The sequence below is a fragment of the Rhinoraja longicauda genome, chromosome 6, assembly GCF_053455715.1.
Source record: "Rhinoraja longicauda isolate Sanriku21f chromosome 6, sRhiLon1.1, whole genome shotgun sequence".
NCBI lineage: Eukaryota > Metazoa > Chordata > Chondrichthyes > Rajiformes > Arhynchobatidae > Rhinoraja > Rhinoraja longicauda.
Window position 1 is genome coordinate 8,225,995 of NC_135958.1, and position 17,041 is coordinate 8,243,035.

A 17,041-nucleotide genomic window follows, 5' to 3' on the forward strand; every position below is an offset into this window, starting at 1 on the left:
AATCTCCTGTTCTCCTCCAGGGGTTTTCACCCTCACAGCTATATTCCAGTTCCAAAGACAAGATAGTTTGAATCATGAGCATAACATTCTGCAAATGCTCCTCAGAGTGTGGAAGAATTTTAAAAAGTGATCATCTGTCCAAAGCAGTTAAAGGGACTATTTTTTACCAAACCTCGAAATGGAGCAATGCTTCAGAATATTAACTCTATTCAGCCACACAACTAAGAAATGAAGAGAAAGAAAATGTAACTAATATTTTTACAAAATGAGTTACTGTGAACATGCACCAGGAGCGAAGCTGCAAAAAAATGTTCAAAAGTTAAAAATTAACTTACAACAAGATAAGTAATATTTCGTAAATAGCTACATTCAAGATGCCAGTTACAACTGATCATAATCACACGGTAAACACACCGTAATCATTAACCAACAACCAATTCAGTTAAAGTATCTGATTCTCAAACTCTCCACAGCAAACAATAAATCATAGGGACAGGAAGGCAGAGTACAATCAAGAACCAAAACACAAAATTTCCCCGGTGTGGGACGCATAAAGGAATATATTATTATTATTAACATTTGTAGATTAAGAGCCTTCAGACAGAATTGGCTTTGATCCTTAAACCATTTAACAGACTGGCAATTCAATATTTTTTTAATGCTATTGAGTTTTATACATATCTTTTCATTTTACCCAAAGCTGGAATTAAAATTCAGTTCAGTCTGAATAAGCGTCTTGACCCGAAACGACACCCATTCCTTCTCTCCAGAGATGCTGCCTGTCCTGCTGAGTTACTCCAGCATTTTGTGTCTACCTGGAATTAAAATGTTGGCCAAACCCACGACCCACAAGAATTTTAAGCTGTTGATTCATGCATCTCAATCCTTGACCCCAACTGAACACCCTATTCACCATGCACCAAATGTTTGTGGTGGTCAGAGTTGGAGCGGAGGGTCAGGGAGGCAGTTAGATGTGCACGCAGAACCAGGTAAGAGGAAAGGATTGAGTATGTGGCCAGGCTCAGTGACTGGAGTGCTGATGGGATGGTGGGCAAGGTGGCATTATGGAAGGCCCAGGGCCTGTGCCTACATGTGCAAAGCATGGGTGAAGGTGCACATGCCAGCAGTTTTCTGTGTGCCAACCACTGTGTGAACATTAATACCCATGTAGCAGAGCCTGGTCTCCAGACAACTTGGGTCTTCTTGCCCATGGATCGACCTTGCTTTGTCAAGCACATGTGGCAGGTGATGTTAAAACAAACTGTGCCCAGGTAACCTCTGGTCCAGAGTATGAAGTTCAGGATCCACAAAGGCAATCCCAACAGCGGCCCTGCATGTCACTCTGCTATCATGGCTTTGGAACTCAAAGACAACAATATAGTTAAACTGAGTTATACGTGATGGGCAAGTATTGGTCCAGCAACTCAGCGACTCCCACGGTAGAGTTAATGAATGCCTGGAGACCTTTTGGCTTGGAACCAACATATTGTGCCATCAGTACAAACACCCAAAGCCTTGGTTTGGAAGAATCCACGGAAAACTACTATTCCGCCTTTCAATTTAAAAAAACTTGGTCCATATCCTTTTGGGAGACAAACTGAAGCGACAATGAAGAACAGCACTAGAGTGGAATAGGGTGCAACCAAAAATACTAGAGGAACAAGATAGACCACTCGACCCTAAAAACCCTGGTATGTCATGGCGCCATTTTAGTAGGCAAAAACTTGCAGAAACATTTTTAAAGAAAAATAACAAAAATCTGTGAATTGATAGACGAGATATATTCTGCATTTCAATGGTATCATCACACACACTGTTCCCCCAAAACACTGATTACACTGCGAGAGGCACAGCGAATGGCAGGGTTTGCTTACTAAAATGGCGGAAGTTACACTCCTTTGCATACTACACTTCAGTATAGGCGATTTCAATGGAGTGGTCCATCTTGTTCCTCTAGTATCTTTGGGTGCAACCCTCTGCCAAGACACGATTGCAAGAAACGAAGGCCAACTCCAGCTGAGTCTCTCTCCAAGACAAAATGCATGGACTCATAATGAATTCCCAGCTTCAACAGCAAGGCAAGCACAAGATGTCGAGACAATGCCTTCAATCCAGGCACTGTTACCTTTTAGATTATAACACTGTCTGATAGGGAATACCCCTAATAGGGGCCAATGATGGTTTGATTGACCACTGCCATATCCATTCTATTACCTCCATTAACTACAAACAATCTTCCTTCACCCTATAAGCACTGCAATATGCCCAGTTTATGACTGCCCTGAAATCAACCCTTATTGTCACCAAAGAAGACTCTTAGTTCCTCAGCAAAGTAAGGGGACTGATTTGATAGAATAAAACTAGATGATTGCATAGATACTTAATCATATACAAAAAGGTGTTCCATGATTGGAAACCATCTTTCCTCATGAGAAAAGAAACAGCTTCATGAGCATCTAAAGACACGAGTTCAGTCCAGCAAAAAAACAGACATAAAGAACATAAAGAAAAGATGGCTCATGAGGCTAGGCCACTCTGCTGACTTGACATGTATGGATTTATCAGCACAGCAAAACCAACATGGGTAAACTTAAAGACTGACAATATCTGCTGACAAGACACAAAAAGCTGAAGTAACTCAGCGGGACAGGCAGCATCTCTGGAGAGAAGGAATGGACGGTGTTTCGCGTCAAGACCCAGAATCTGAAGAAAGGTCTCGACCCGAAACATCACCCATTCCTTCTCTCCAGAGGTGCTACCTGTCCCGCTAACTTATTCCAGCTTTTTCTGTCTATCTTCGGTTCAAACCTGCATCAGCAGTTCCTCCCAACAGTTACATATCCTTGTCTACAAGTGCCACTCTCGCTAACAAAGATGGGACTTAAAAATATATATTTAACCCTCAAGTATCATAATTACTCAGTATTGCCATAAAAAGTAAAACACTCAGTATTTCCAAAATGTGTCACGCACATTAGCTTTACTTATAAATCAAACAACAAAGGAACAAATTAGATCTTTCATTTTTTAACTGTAAATGTTAAGCATTCAATATAAACTTAGAGTTAAAATGCAAACAAATGCATCATGAAGCAGATTTGAGAAGTACATTTGGCCATAATGATCAAGTGGGCAGATTTTTCAAATTCTGCTGCGGCACTCGTGAAAAAATAATCAACTTTCTTTTAAAGCTTTGAACTTCCCTTCACTCCAAAGTCTACATGTGCAAATCTGCCCTAGCTCAAGGACATTAGATTTTCTAAAGTGATAGCTGCCTGCTGCTACCACGTGGGTTGAATGAAGTTCACTAATTAGGTCCACTTTCAATCTTTAAGGGGAAATTATGTTACAATATACACCATACTTTACTTGACCACTTCACTTCAAAATCAAGACCATTACTGTAATAGTTCCAAAAGAACATTAGATATCCAAAAATAGGCATGGAAAAGTGACATTTTAACTGGTACTATAAAGGTGCCATGCAAATACACTCAATTTTGAAGAGCCACTAAATGAAAGCTGTCAAATTCATATAAATCGTACCTCACTTTACAATGGTCATTAGGACTAAAATACATAAATCATGCCAAATCAGAAAAATGGTAAATTATATATACATTTGGCAATATTACCAATTCCAGCTACAAGGAAAAGTCGATTAAAGGTTTAAAGAGGAAAACACACATGCCAAATCCTTATTTTTATATATTAAACAGAATTCTTGATAGCAGTTAATGGATTTGTATTTAATAATTTCCCCATCCTTAATACAATGAAAGATTTATTGCACGATCATCACTAAATAATTATTAGTCTTTGTACAATTAAGAACCAGTAAATTCTATCTTTACATTACAGCTCTTCAAATCAAATTTGTATGACACCATTACAGTCCTGCACCTATTCTACTTTGGAAAGGATGAAAATAAATAATTTGCTGATAAAGAATATCCATATTCCTTCATTTACCTCTTGCTCAAGAAACCCAAGGAGATCACTGCGAATTTAAGTAACTGTAAAAAAGTTTGATTTGATCAATGATTACCAATGTCTCAAAAAAATGCATACCTATGAGCAGTGATAGGTGCTTAAATGATTTATTTTCATTAATTTTAAACAATGTTGAGGCTTTGGTCGCATATGAAGGAATGCCAAATTGCATCAAATATTTCATTTGTATCATGAAAAGTTGCATGGCTCTATTTCTTTACCCGTTTTAGAGCTGCATAATTTTTCATGACACAAATTAAATATCAAATATTTGATGCAATATGCGTGCACTTCATGATTTTTTGTGTGTATATATATATATACATACACACATATATACACACACATATAAGCAAACACACACAGTTCTCTCACGCAAAGAGAACTATGTGTGTTTGTGCATTATATATATATACATATATATATATATATATATATATATATATAACACACTTGTGGATAAAATATGTCCGTATGCATTTAACATATCGAATATAAAGGTCTCAAAGGTCTTTTATTTTCACGTGTACCAATTAAAGTACAGTGATATTCATATTACATATACACAAGCAACATACATGTATATACACAAATTATACATGTTGCATTTTGGCAAATATTTTACACGATTTCAAGGTGCACTGTCAAAAGGGGACTGGGAAGCATTTTAATATAAATTCATATGCACACATGCATATATTTAATATATAGATATCTACATATATACAAATATATATAGATAAAATATATGCATGCATATTTTATAGGATTAAATATATGCATGTTTATATATGAGAGAAAATATATGCATACATGTGTTATATATATATATATATGACACATGCATGCATATTTTCTCTCTCGAAATATATACACATATACACACACACACACACACATATATATATATATATATATATATATATATAGGGAGATAAAAATATATGCATGTTTATATATATAGAGAGAATATATGTATGGATATATTTTATTTATAAATATGTATATATATATGGATATTAAATAGCTTCCCAGTCCTCTTTTGACAGTGCACCTTTAAATCATGGCATGGGCTGCCTTCCTTGCCATCTCCAGTGTGGGCTGCATTTATGGAAATGGCACCGCCGGAGCAGTCCTCATCGGGCAGGATTTACGAAGCCCTCCACAGTACCACCACGCACCGGCACCCGGATTAGCCTTGCGATGGCGGAGCCAGGGGAGTAGCCTAAAGTGGGGCGGGCTTTACTTACCCCAGCACTCCCTCACTGTAACTGCGGTTCTTCCAGGGGGTCCCACTGTAAGGGCCGCCCGACGCCAGGCTGTAGTTCAAGCCGAATGTGCTGGCCTTGTTGTCCCGTTTCCTCTTGTTGCGGTTGCTGTGCTCGGCCTGGCCTTTCCTCCAGTCCGCTTGGTCGGCAGGGCAGATGTCTGCGCCCGTTTCGAGCGGTAGGAAGTCTCCCTGGCGGCCGAAGTCGCCCACACCCTGGCCGCCCTGGCCGCCGTCGCGCTCCCTCAACATGGTGTCCGCTGCCGCCGCCGCCGCCGCCGCACAGTTATTATTATTATTATTAAAGAAAAGATTCCTCAAGCCCTGCGTCGTCTCCCAGATTTGCATCCACAGGACGTTGGCGGGACCGAGCTGTTCTGGCTGGAACCAGGCGATGCGAGGATCCATCAAACGAAGCCGGCGGTAGAGCAGAGCAGAGCGCGGCGCGGCGTGGATCAGCCCGGCGCAGCCTTGTCACACACTGCGCCCGTAACCAAGGGGCCCGCCCCACCGTAATGGCGGCCGCTCGGCTTCGGCTCCGCTCGGCTACGGCTCTTCGTTCGGCTCCCGTCGGGTTTCGGCTCCGTTCGGCTTCGGCTCTTCTCGGCTTCGGCTCCCACTCCCTCCGCTCGGCTTCGTCTTCCTCCTTCCCCCCCCCCCCTCCGCTCGACTTCGGCTCTTCGTTCGGCTCGCTTCGGGCTTCGGCTCCGCTCGGCTTCGGCACTTCTCGGCTTCGGCTCCCGTCGGGTTTCGGCTGCCCCCTCTTCCTCTTCCGATCGGCTCCTCTCGGCCGGGCCAGGGGCTGGTGCGCGCACGCGCACTGCCCTCGGCTCCGCACACGCGTCCCTCCCTACCGCCCCGAGCGGCCGGCGAAGGCGGCGCAACAATCGGACCCCGCCCAGTGCATATCTCAGCGCTTACGCTCCAAACCTTCGCTCTCGTTTCCCCAGAAGCGAAACTTAAGCGCAGCGAGCAGAGTCCAGGGACACCAGCTGGTTGCAAACTGCACAAAAACAATGAATGCGATTGCCTAACTACATCTAGATGTTGTTCTGCATTTATAATGCAACTGCCCAAATAGTATTCACTGGATCTAGAAGTTGCTTTGCACTTATAAAAAAAATGTGCAAGTATTTTCTCCTACTTCCTAAGTGCGTTTTTAGCATTTAAATGTGCTACATGACTTCCATTGAGTGTTGGAAAGAACTGCAGTTGCTGGTTTCAATCGAAGGTGGACATAAAATGCTAGAGTAACTCAGCGGGACGGGCAGCATCTCTGGAGAGGAGGACCCTTCAGAAGGGTCTCGACCCGAAATGTCACCCATTCCTTCTCTCCAGAGATGCTGCCTGTCCCACTGAGTTACTCCAGCATTTCGTGTCTGCCTATATCTTCCATTAAGTCAGGTTCCTATTAAGCCCAGAGTAGGGGAATCGAGGACCAGAGGACATAGGTGTAAGGTGAAGGGGCAAAGATTTAATAGGAATCTTGAGGGGTAACTTTTTCCACACAAAGGGTGGTGGGTGTATGGAACAAGCTGCCAGAGGAGGTCGTTGAGGCTGGGACTATCCCAATGTTTTAAGAAACAGTTAGACAGGTACATGGACAGGGCAGGTTTGGAAGGATGTGGACCAAACGCAGGCAGGTTTGGAAGAATGTGGACCAAACGCAGGCAGGTGGGACCAGTGTAGCTGGGACATGTTGGCCGGTGTGGGCAAGTTGGGCCGAAGGGCCTCTTTCCACACTTTATCACTCTATGACTATACCCCATCTATTCCCTTCATGATTTTAGACACCTCTCTAAGATTACCCCTCGTCCTGCATTTATTAACAACTAGACCAAGTGGACCCAACCTCTACTGCATTGGTGCAGCACCCACTCCGGCCCCCTCCCCTCTCCCCCCTCCCTCCTTCCCTCCTCCCCTCTCCCTCCTCCCTATCCCCCTTCCCCTCCATCCCTTCCCCTCCTTCCTTAGGAGATAGATTTAAACTTTAAAATGTGAATAACGTTAAAAATATAACACCGATTTCAATGAAACTTCTTTCATTAGCGCCAAAGGGATGATGGTGAAAGGTGGGCCTAAAATTGTCGCGCTATCGTGTACCGGTTTGGCTGTCGTTCAGGAACAAACAAACAAACAAACAAACGAGAGTTATAATGTATAGATGGCTTGCACTTGTCCAAAGAGTATTTAGTAAATCTTATAGAGACTCTGATGTGTGTACCCCAGCAAGGGTTTACCCCGGCGAGGGTTTACTACCCCAGTGGGTAAACCCTCCTCGTGCACATCTTTTCACACAATCTCCAACCCTTCACTCTCGTTTCCCCAGAAGTGAAACTTGTGCAGGGGGCGGAGTCCACTGATTGTAAACTCCTCAAAAACAACGCAATGCAATCGCCCAAATAGTATTTCCTGAAACTGGAAGTTGCTCTGCATTTAAAAATACAATTTGCAATCATTTTCTAATTCCAATGTCTTTCTCCGACTCCCTGTGTGTGTGTGTGTGTTTTAACATTTAAACCTGCAACACAACTCCCATTAAATCGGTAAGAAAGAACTGCAGATGATGGTTTAAATCGAAGAAAGACACAAAATGCCAGAATAACTCAGCGGGACAGGCAGCACTTCTGGAGAGAGGGAATGGGTGATGTTTCAGGTCGAGACCCTTCTTCAGACTTGTATACACTGGAATTTAGAAGGATGAGGGGGGATCTTATTGAAACATATAAGATAATTAGGGGATTGGACACATTAGAGGCAGGAAACATGTTCCCAATGTTGGGGGAATCCAGAACAAGGGGCCACAGTTTAAGAATAAGGGGTAGGCCATTTAGAACGGAGATGAGGAAGAACTTTTTCAGTCAGAGAGTGGTGAAGGTGTGGAATTCTCTGCCTCAGAAGGCAGTGGAGGCCAGTTCGTTGAATGCTTTCAAAAGAGAGCTGGATAGAGCTCTTAAGGATAGCGGAGTGAGGGGGTATGGGGAGAAGGCAGGAACGGGGTACTGATTGAGAGTGATCAGACATGATCGCATTGAATGGCGGTGCTGGCTCGAAGGGCTGAATGGCCTACTCCTGCACCTATTGTCTATTGTCTATTGTCACCTATTCCCTCTCTCCAGAAGTGCTGCCTGTCCCGCTGAGTTACTCCAGCATTTTGTGTCACATTATATCAGGTTCCTATTAAATCTTGTATAGGGAGGAACTGCAGATGCTGGTTTAAATCGAGGATAGACACAAAAAGCTGGAGTAACAGTTACTCCTGCTTTCTGTGTCCTATTAAATCTTTCCCCTCTCACCTTAAACCCATGTCCCCTGGTTCTTGATTCCCATACGGGGGCTCACGTTGTCGACCTCCCCGTGGTGAGCCCAGTCAACTGACCTCAGTCAGGCGAACGACAACAAACAGAGACAGCAGAAGCAGCTTCATAACCTCTGCTGCCTCAAACGCAAGAAGAAGATTCCCATACTCTGGGTAAAAGGCACTGTGTACCTACTCTATCTATTCCCCTCATGATGTTCTACACCTTTGTAAGTTCACCCCTCATCCTCTGCAGCTGCTATGCATTTATAAATACAATTTGAAATGATTTACTAATTCCAACATTTTTTTCCCACTTCCTAAGTGTTAAAGAGAGTGAGAAAGTCGAGGGAGTGTTTTATTGTTATACTAGACAAAGTGGACTCGTTGGGCCCAAACCTCTCCTGCATTGGTGCAGCAACCCCCCTCCCCCCCCCCCTCCCCTCTCTCCTCAACCCTCCCTCCCCTCTCCCTTCTCCCCCACTCCTCCCTTCCCCCCTCTCTCCTTCCTCCTCCCCTCCCCCTCCCCTCCTTTTAAAGTTTAAAATGTGAATAACTTTAAAAATATAACACCGATTTGAATAAAACTACCTGCATTATCACTAAAGTGACAATGGTGAGTAAGGTGGGCCTAAAATTGTTGCGCTATCGTGTACCGTTTTGGCTGAAGTTCAGTCACAAACAAGATAACAAACAAGAGTTTTAGTATATAGATGTCCCAAAGTGGAACAATGAAATTCGTAATTGGAACAGCACAACGCATTTGTAAATGTGCATCTGCAGCTTTAAATGTGCAACACAACCCCCATTACATCTGGTTCCTATATTTTTATTTTTCATATTTCAGATACAGCGCGGAAACAGGCCTTTTCGGCCCACCAAGTCCGCGCCGCCCAGCGATCCCCGCACATTAACATTATCCTACACACACACTAGGGACAATTTTTTAACATTTACCCAGTCAATTAACCTACATACCTGTACGTCTTTGGAGTGTGGGAGGAAACCGAAGATCTCGGAGAAAACCCACGCAGGTCACGGGGAGAACGTACAAACTCCTTACAGTACAGCACCCGTAGTCAGGATCGAACCTGAGTCTCCGGCGCTGCATTCGCTGTAAGGCAGCAACTCTACCGTTGCGCCACCGTGCCGTTCCTATTAAATCATTAAGAAGTTCAGTTCAATTTATTGTCACGTGTACCAAGGTACAGTTAAAAGCTTTTGTCGCTTGCTAACCAGTCAGCGGAAAGACAATACATGATTACAATCGAGCCATTTACAGTGCATAGATACATGATAAGGGAATAACGTTTAGTGCAAGATAAAGCCAGCAAAGTCCGATCAAGAATAGTCCGAGGGTCACCAATGAGGTAGATGGTAGTGGAGGTAGATGTTCAGAAGGCAATGAAGAGGAAGAGATGGTAGGATGATCAGCAATGGGACAGCTGATTACACAGTGTTACAGAAAATAGCCCCTCACTCGAGGTGTAATCAGCACCTGATTACACAGACCCCCATGAAGACCACAATCCAAAGGGTTCCAACGAATGTCAGGAGTTACGGGGAGAAGCCAAGAGAAAGGGGTTAAGAGGGAAAGATAGATCAGCCATGATTGAATGAGACTGGAAGGGTCAAATGGCCTTACTCTGCTCCTGGAACTTATGAACCTATCTACTACTGGTGTGGGATTTAAGGAACTGTTGTACTGTTCGATGATGTTCATGAGTTCTACGAGAATCAGGCCATAAAGCCCATCGTCTACTCGGCCATTGTGGCCAATGCCCTACCTCCCCCTCTGCACCCCGACACTCTCCCCCTCAATCCCCCTGGTCCACGTTCGTGCCTGACCATCAAGACATAGCAGGCGAGGAAAGAGCTGGGCAGACTCCACCCAGGCACAGCCACGGGTCCCGATGGCTTCAGCCCTAGGGTACTCAAGGCGTGTGCCAGCCAGTCGCGTGGCGTATTCCTGCATGTCTTCAACCTGAGCCTGGAGCGGATTCCTGTGATGTGGAAGACATTCTGCCTGGTTCCTGTCCCAGCTCCTCCAATGACTACAGACCGGTGGCGCCGACTTCACACATCATGAAGTCCCTGGGGAGGCTGGTGCTCACTCACCTGCGACTGACCCCTGATTGAACCCTATCTGACCCCCTGCAGTTCGCTTACCAAACAAAAAGGAGCAAAGAGGCCCTTCTGCAGTTGTACAGGGCCCTAGTGAGACCGCACCTGGAGTACTGTGTGCAGTTTTGGTCTCCAAATTTGAGGAAGGATATTCTTGCTATTGAGGGCGTGCAGCGTAGGTTCACCAGGTTAATTCCAGGAATGGCGGAACTGTCGTATGTTGAAAGACTGGAGGGACTAGGCTTGTATACACTGGAATTTAGAAGGATGAGAGGAGATCTTATCGAAACGTATAAGATTATTAAGGGGTTCTCATATCATATGATATGTTGGACACGTTAGAGGCAGGAAACATGTTACCAATGTTGGGGGAGTCCAGAACAAGGGGCCACAGTTTAAGAATAAGGGGTAGACCATTTAGAACTGAGACGAGGAAAAACCTTTTCAGTCAGAGAGTTGTGAATCTGTGGAATTCTCTGCCTCAGAAGGCAGTGGAGGCCAATTCTCTGAATGCATTCAAGAGAGAGCTAGATAGAGCTCTTAAGGATAGTGGAGTCAGGGGGTATGGGGAGAAGGCAGGAACGGGGTACTGATTGAGAATGATCAGCCATGATCACATTGAATGGTGGTGCTGGCTCGAAGGGCCGAATGGCCTCCTCCTGCACCTATTGCCTATTGTGTATAAAGATGGTGGTTGAGGACGCCATCATCCACCTGCTCCACTGTTCCCCTGCTCACCTGGATAGGCCGGGAAGCATTGTGAGAGACATGTTTTTTTCCTTCTCCTGTGCGTTTAGCACCATCCGGCCTGCACTGCTAGGGAGCAAACTGACGGAGATGCGGGTGGATGTTCCATTGGTGTCCTGGATCACCAACCACCTGACTGGACGACCACAGTATGACAGGCTACAGAACTGTGTCTTGGACATGGTGGTGAGCAACACAGGCCCCACAGGGGACGGTCCTCTCCCCCTTCCTGTTCACCATCTACACCTCAGACGTCAGATACAACTCCGTCTCCTGCCACCTGCTGAAGTTTTCAGATGACCCTGCAATTGTGGGCTGCATCAGTGAGGGGAGGGACGCTGAATACAGAGGTGTAGTCAACAACTTTGTTGAGTGGTGTGGTCTGAACACCTGCAGCTCAACGTCAACAAGACTAAGGAGTTAGTGATGGACTTTAGGAGGAGATGAATATCCCTGTCCCCTGTCTCCATCAAGGGTGTGAATGGGCAGTTTACCAAAGAGTACAAGAACCTTAGAGTGTACCTGGACAGTAAACTGGACTGGTCCAGGAACGCTGAGGCCCTGTGCAAGAAGGGACAGAGACGGCTGTACTTTGTGAGAAGGCTCCACTCCTTCAACGTCTGCAGTGAGATGCTGCAGATTTCTACCGATCGGTGGCAGCCAGTGCCATCTTCTTCGCTGTCGTGCGCCGGGGCAGCAGGGCGAAGGCCACGGACGCCAATAGGATCAACAAACTCATCGGGAAGGCTGGCTCCGTCCTGGGGGCGGAGTTGGATCCACGGGAGGTGGTCTTGGAGGGGAGGATGCTCCTTAAACTACGGAGCATCCTGGACAGTACAGCTCACCCCCTCCGTGACACACTGGCCAACATGAGGAGCACCTTCAGCAACAGACTGGTTCCACCGAGATGCAGCACAGAACGCCACAGGAGATCCTTCTTCCCTGTGGCTATCAAACTGTACAACTCCTCCCCCTTCTTTCGTGGGGTAAACTGACCCCCCCTCTGCAATCTTTGCACATCCCCAATCCTGGACTTTCCACCCATCACTTTATGTTCATGTTTCTTGTTCTGTTGCCAGACCAATTTCCCTCCTGGGATAAACAAAGTTCTATCGTATCATATCATAGACACATAGAAAATAGGTGCAGGAGTAGGCCATTCGGCCCTTCAAGCCAGCACCACCATTCAATATGATCATGGCTGATCATCCAGAATCAGTACCCTGTTCCTGCTTTTTCCCCAAATCCCTTGATTCCGTGAGCCCCAAGAGCGAAATCTAACTCTCTCTTGAAAACATCCAGTGAATTGGCCTCCACTGCCTTCTGTGGCAGAGAATTCCACAGATTCACAACTCTCTGGGTGAGAAAGTTTTTCCTCATCTCAGTCCTATCGAAACATGTTGTAATCTATCTCTCCCTCCTCACCCCATTCCCCTGCCTTCTCCCCATAACCCCTGACACCCGATCTATCCCTTTAAAGGCTGGAGTTCTGGCGTATTAGCTGCAGCGCAAAGTGCTGGCAGCTGCATAAACCCAATGACAAAGTATCATCACACATACTATTCCCTTATAAGGACGTGTAGCCTAATTAAAACATCTCTGTAACATTGCAGAAGGATTGTTTTTTGAAGACCATAATCCAAATGACTCCATGTGAACTGGCATAGGTGAACAACACTTCTGCTAAGCAACAAATTAATCTCTTCCCATTGTTCTTTATAAACAGGTTTAAGACATGGGCGTTTATCACATTCGAAATCTATTCGATGTGAGCAGGATGACTTTATTTGTTAATAATTATAGTGGCATTCATAATAAATTGTTACTGTTTTGTGTGTGCTGACTAAAATTGCAGTAATCTTTCCTTTAAGGAAAAATTCAGTTCTGGAAAAAAAGTTATGAATGTTAGTAGATTGTTAGTCGAAATGTTAGTACCACCAACTGTGAATGTGGGCTGATTCAGAGGAGGGCACTTTTTTGTTTAGTCTCTTCCCAGTTAGTTTTGGTTGTTTAAGTTTTAGAGATACGCGCCCTTCGGCCCACCGATTCCGTGCCGACCACATTAACACTACCGTGCACACACTAGGAACAATTTAGAATGATACCAAACCAATTAACGGACAAACCTGCACGTCTTTGGAGTGTGGGAGGAAACCGAAGGTCTCGGAGAAACCCACGCAGGTCGCGGGGAGAACGTACAAACTCCATACGGACAGCACCCATAGTTATCTGATTTCAGTTAACATGTGAGATAGACTTTCCTTTAGCTAGAGCATGGAAACAGGCCCCTCTGCCCACCAAGTCCACTCCAACCAGCACACTAGCAATTTCCCACACACCGGGGACAGTTTTTACCGAAACTAATTAACCTACAAACCTGCTCCTCTTTGGAGTGTGGGAGTAAACCGGAGCACCCAGGGAAAACCCATGTGGTCACAGACAGCACCCGTAGTCAGGATCGAACCTGGGTCTCTGGTGCTGTGAGGCAGCAACTCTACTGCTGCGCCACCTTTGCCGCCTCCTCCATCGGACACCTTGCAAAGCTGGGGGAGCTGGAGTAAGAAACCTCTACGTGGATTGTCACCTTGTCGTGGTGGAGAAGCTTGCGTGGTCCCGAGGGCGTTGCCGTCTGGAGCTACGCTCCTGGTAGGGTCACCCATGGCGGTACGGTCGAGGGGGAGGCCCCTGACAAAGAGCAATCCAACCAAGACCTCAACGGTGGAACAGGTGGAGGATGATGGCTGACTTTAGTGGAGCGTCACAACGGCTGGGAAGGCGGATGGATGAAGGCTGCAGCAGGAAAGGGTCCCCGGTCGTCTTGGACTCCACGCCACTGGATCCTGACCCAGATCTACAATACAATACAATATATCTTTATTGGCATTGTACAGGGGTACAACGAGATTGGGAATGTGCCTCCCATACAATGCAATAATTTAATTAGCTAGTCAGTATTAATTTAAACAACCCAATGAAACAAATTGTGACAGTTTTAAAACAGAATAAAGTGCAAGTAGATGTGTGCCGGATCACTATGCGATGTGACCATCCGGCTCAGCAGGACGGTTCATAGCAGCTATGGCCCTGGGGATGAAGCTGTTCCTGAGTCTGGAGGTGCGGGCGTAGAAGGCCTTGTATCGTCTGCCCGATGGTAGAAGTTCGAACAGACTGTTGCAGGGGTGCGAAGAGTCTTTGTGGATGCTGGTGGCTTTTCTGAGGCATTGTGTGTTGTAGATGCCCTCCAAGGCTGGTAGCTGTGTTCCGATGGTCCTCTGAGCTCTATGGACTACCCGCTGAAGAGCTTGTGGTGGCTGTCTGTGCACCAGTCTCCCCACGTTAAACAAAGTCACGCACAGGCGTCCAACCCTATGGAGAGGACAGTCGTACTCGCTTCGAGTGACCGCCGATGATGATGGAGTGAGAAAGAGCACCAGTCTTTCTTGTCTTTACTTCTACCTGAGCTCCCAAACTGGTTTTAGTGAAGATGCTACGTCAATTTCATCCAATAAAACCTTCGGAACATCTACAGCTGAGCTATTGTGAAACCACTTTTTCCGCATATAATTTGAGGTGCCAAACAATTGCACCTTTCCTCTTTGCTCACATTTTAACAGCAACTGCCCGTTTCATTTATCAATAATTTTTCCTTTCAGTTGAGCATTTTACAAACTGATACAGTGTTTTGCGTGGAACTGCTGGGAATGCCGTGGAGAACATTACCACTGGCGTAACTCAGCAGGTCGGGCAACGTCTCTGGAGAACGTGGATAGGCGATGTTTCGAGTCTAAGAGTCCCGACCCAAAACGTTGCCCATCCATGTTCTCCAGAGATGCTGCCCGACCCCCTGATGTACTCCAGCATAAGGTCATAAGTGATAGGAGTAGAATTAGGCCATTCGGCCCATCAAGTCTACTCCGCCTTTCAATCATGGCTGATCTACAGTATCTCTCCCTCCTAACCCCATTCTCCTGCCTTCTCCCCATAACCCCTGACACCCGTACTAATCAAGAATTTATCTATCTCTGCCTTAAAACTCTCCACTGACTTGGCCTCCACAGCCTTCTGTGGCAAAGAATTCCACAGATTCACCACCCTCTGACTAGAGATGTGTGTAAAGATAGTTAGCATGTTGTGTCTTTTTGTAACCCGGTACCTGCAGTTCCTTGGGACATGTATCCATTTCATTCTTTGTATATCACGTTGTCTCTCCTTCCACCAGTTACAAGACTGCGATAGTCTGGATTAACCAACTCTATAAAATCCTTCCTCAGCTCTAAGTATTCAGAGAGTTTTTCCATTTAGTCCTTGATTGGTGGTGAAAAATGAATGGTGCAGGTTAACCTAACATTCAAACAATGCAAGCGAACGTGCAACCTGCAGATTATAGAAAGCAATCTTTCAGTTAATCATCTGTTAAATATTACGCAAAAAACGTACAGAAATAGTTTTGTGTCTTTAGGATAAAAATACTTGTTAAATAGTTTTCAAAGACGTACAGGTATGTAGGTTAATTGGCTGGGTAAATGTAAAAATTGTCCCGAGTGTGTGTAGGATAGTGTTAATGTACGGGGATCGCTGGGCGGCACGGACTTGGTGGGCCGAAAAGGCCTGTTTCCGCGCTGTATATATATGATATGATATGATATGATAATAGTTGTGATTCCAAAAGTGTTCAATGTATCAGGATATTTAGAAACATAGAAAATAGGTGCAGGAGGAGGCCATTCGGCCCTTCCAGCCAGCACCACCATTCATTGTGATCATGGCTGATCATCCGTAATCAGTAACCCCTGCCTGCCTTCTCCACATATCCCTTGATTCCGCTAGTCCCTAAGGCTCTAATTATTTGCAAGGAATCCAAATACCTATGAGATTATGGAATGGGCCTCACGCTGCCCTTTTGCTCTGTAGTTTTATCTGTGTCAATCACCTAATTTTTTTCAATTACTGCAGAAATACTGTATGCTCTTTATTCTGAAAATCTGGATAATTTCCCGCCCACCCCAAAGATGTGACCTTTAATGATCTTTACAGCAGATTGAGATGTTTGCCTTGGAGATCAGCAAGTCACCTACAGCGCACAAAGCTCTATATCTGTTTAGTTAGAAAATCTTCTAACCCACCATTCTATCTCCAGGTCCCTCAGGTCGGCCGACTTGGGGCTACTAACTATCCCGCTGTCTAGGCTTAAGCTCAGGGGTGACCGCGCTTTTGCGGTTGCAGCTCCTAGACTGTGGAACAGCATCCCTCTCCCCATCAGAACTGCCCCCTCCATCGACTCCTTGAAGTCCAGGCACAAAACCTATTTCTACTCCCTAACGTTTGAGGCCCTCTGAGGGGGCGCTGTGAACTGTTTATGTATGTGCTGTTATGTTTGTGTACCAATGTATGTTCGTTCTTAGTACCTGAACTGATGTACAGCACTTTGGTCAACGTGGGTTGTTTTTAAATGTGCTATACAAATAAAATTGACTTGACTTGACTAGTTTACTTCAGTTTAGTTGAGAGATACACGTGGAGACAGGCCCTTTGGCCCAGTGGGTCCATGCCGACCAGCGATCACCCGTACACTCGTTCCATCCTACACACGCGGAACAACTTACAGAAGCCAA

The 17,041-nt window shown here is 45.4% G+C and overlaps 1 protein-coding gene across 1 annotated transcript in view; it reads right to left on the reverse strand.

Moving 5' to 3' along the window:
* Positions 1-5,725, reverse strand: part of tent4b (terminal nucleotidyltransferase 4B) — a 42,194-nt gene extending 36,469 nt beyond the window's left edge. Inside the window, exon 1 of the mRNA XM_078400405.1 lies at positions 5,244-5,725. Within this exon, the coding sequence (XP_078256531.1) occupies positions 5,244-5,668 (425 nt within the window). The 5' untranslated portion in view covers positions 5,669-5,725. The remainder of the gene's footprint in view (positions 1-5,243) is intronic.
* Positions 5,726-17,041: the final 11,316 nt, after the last annotated feature.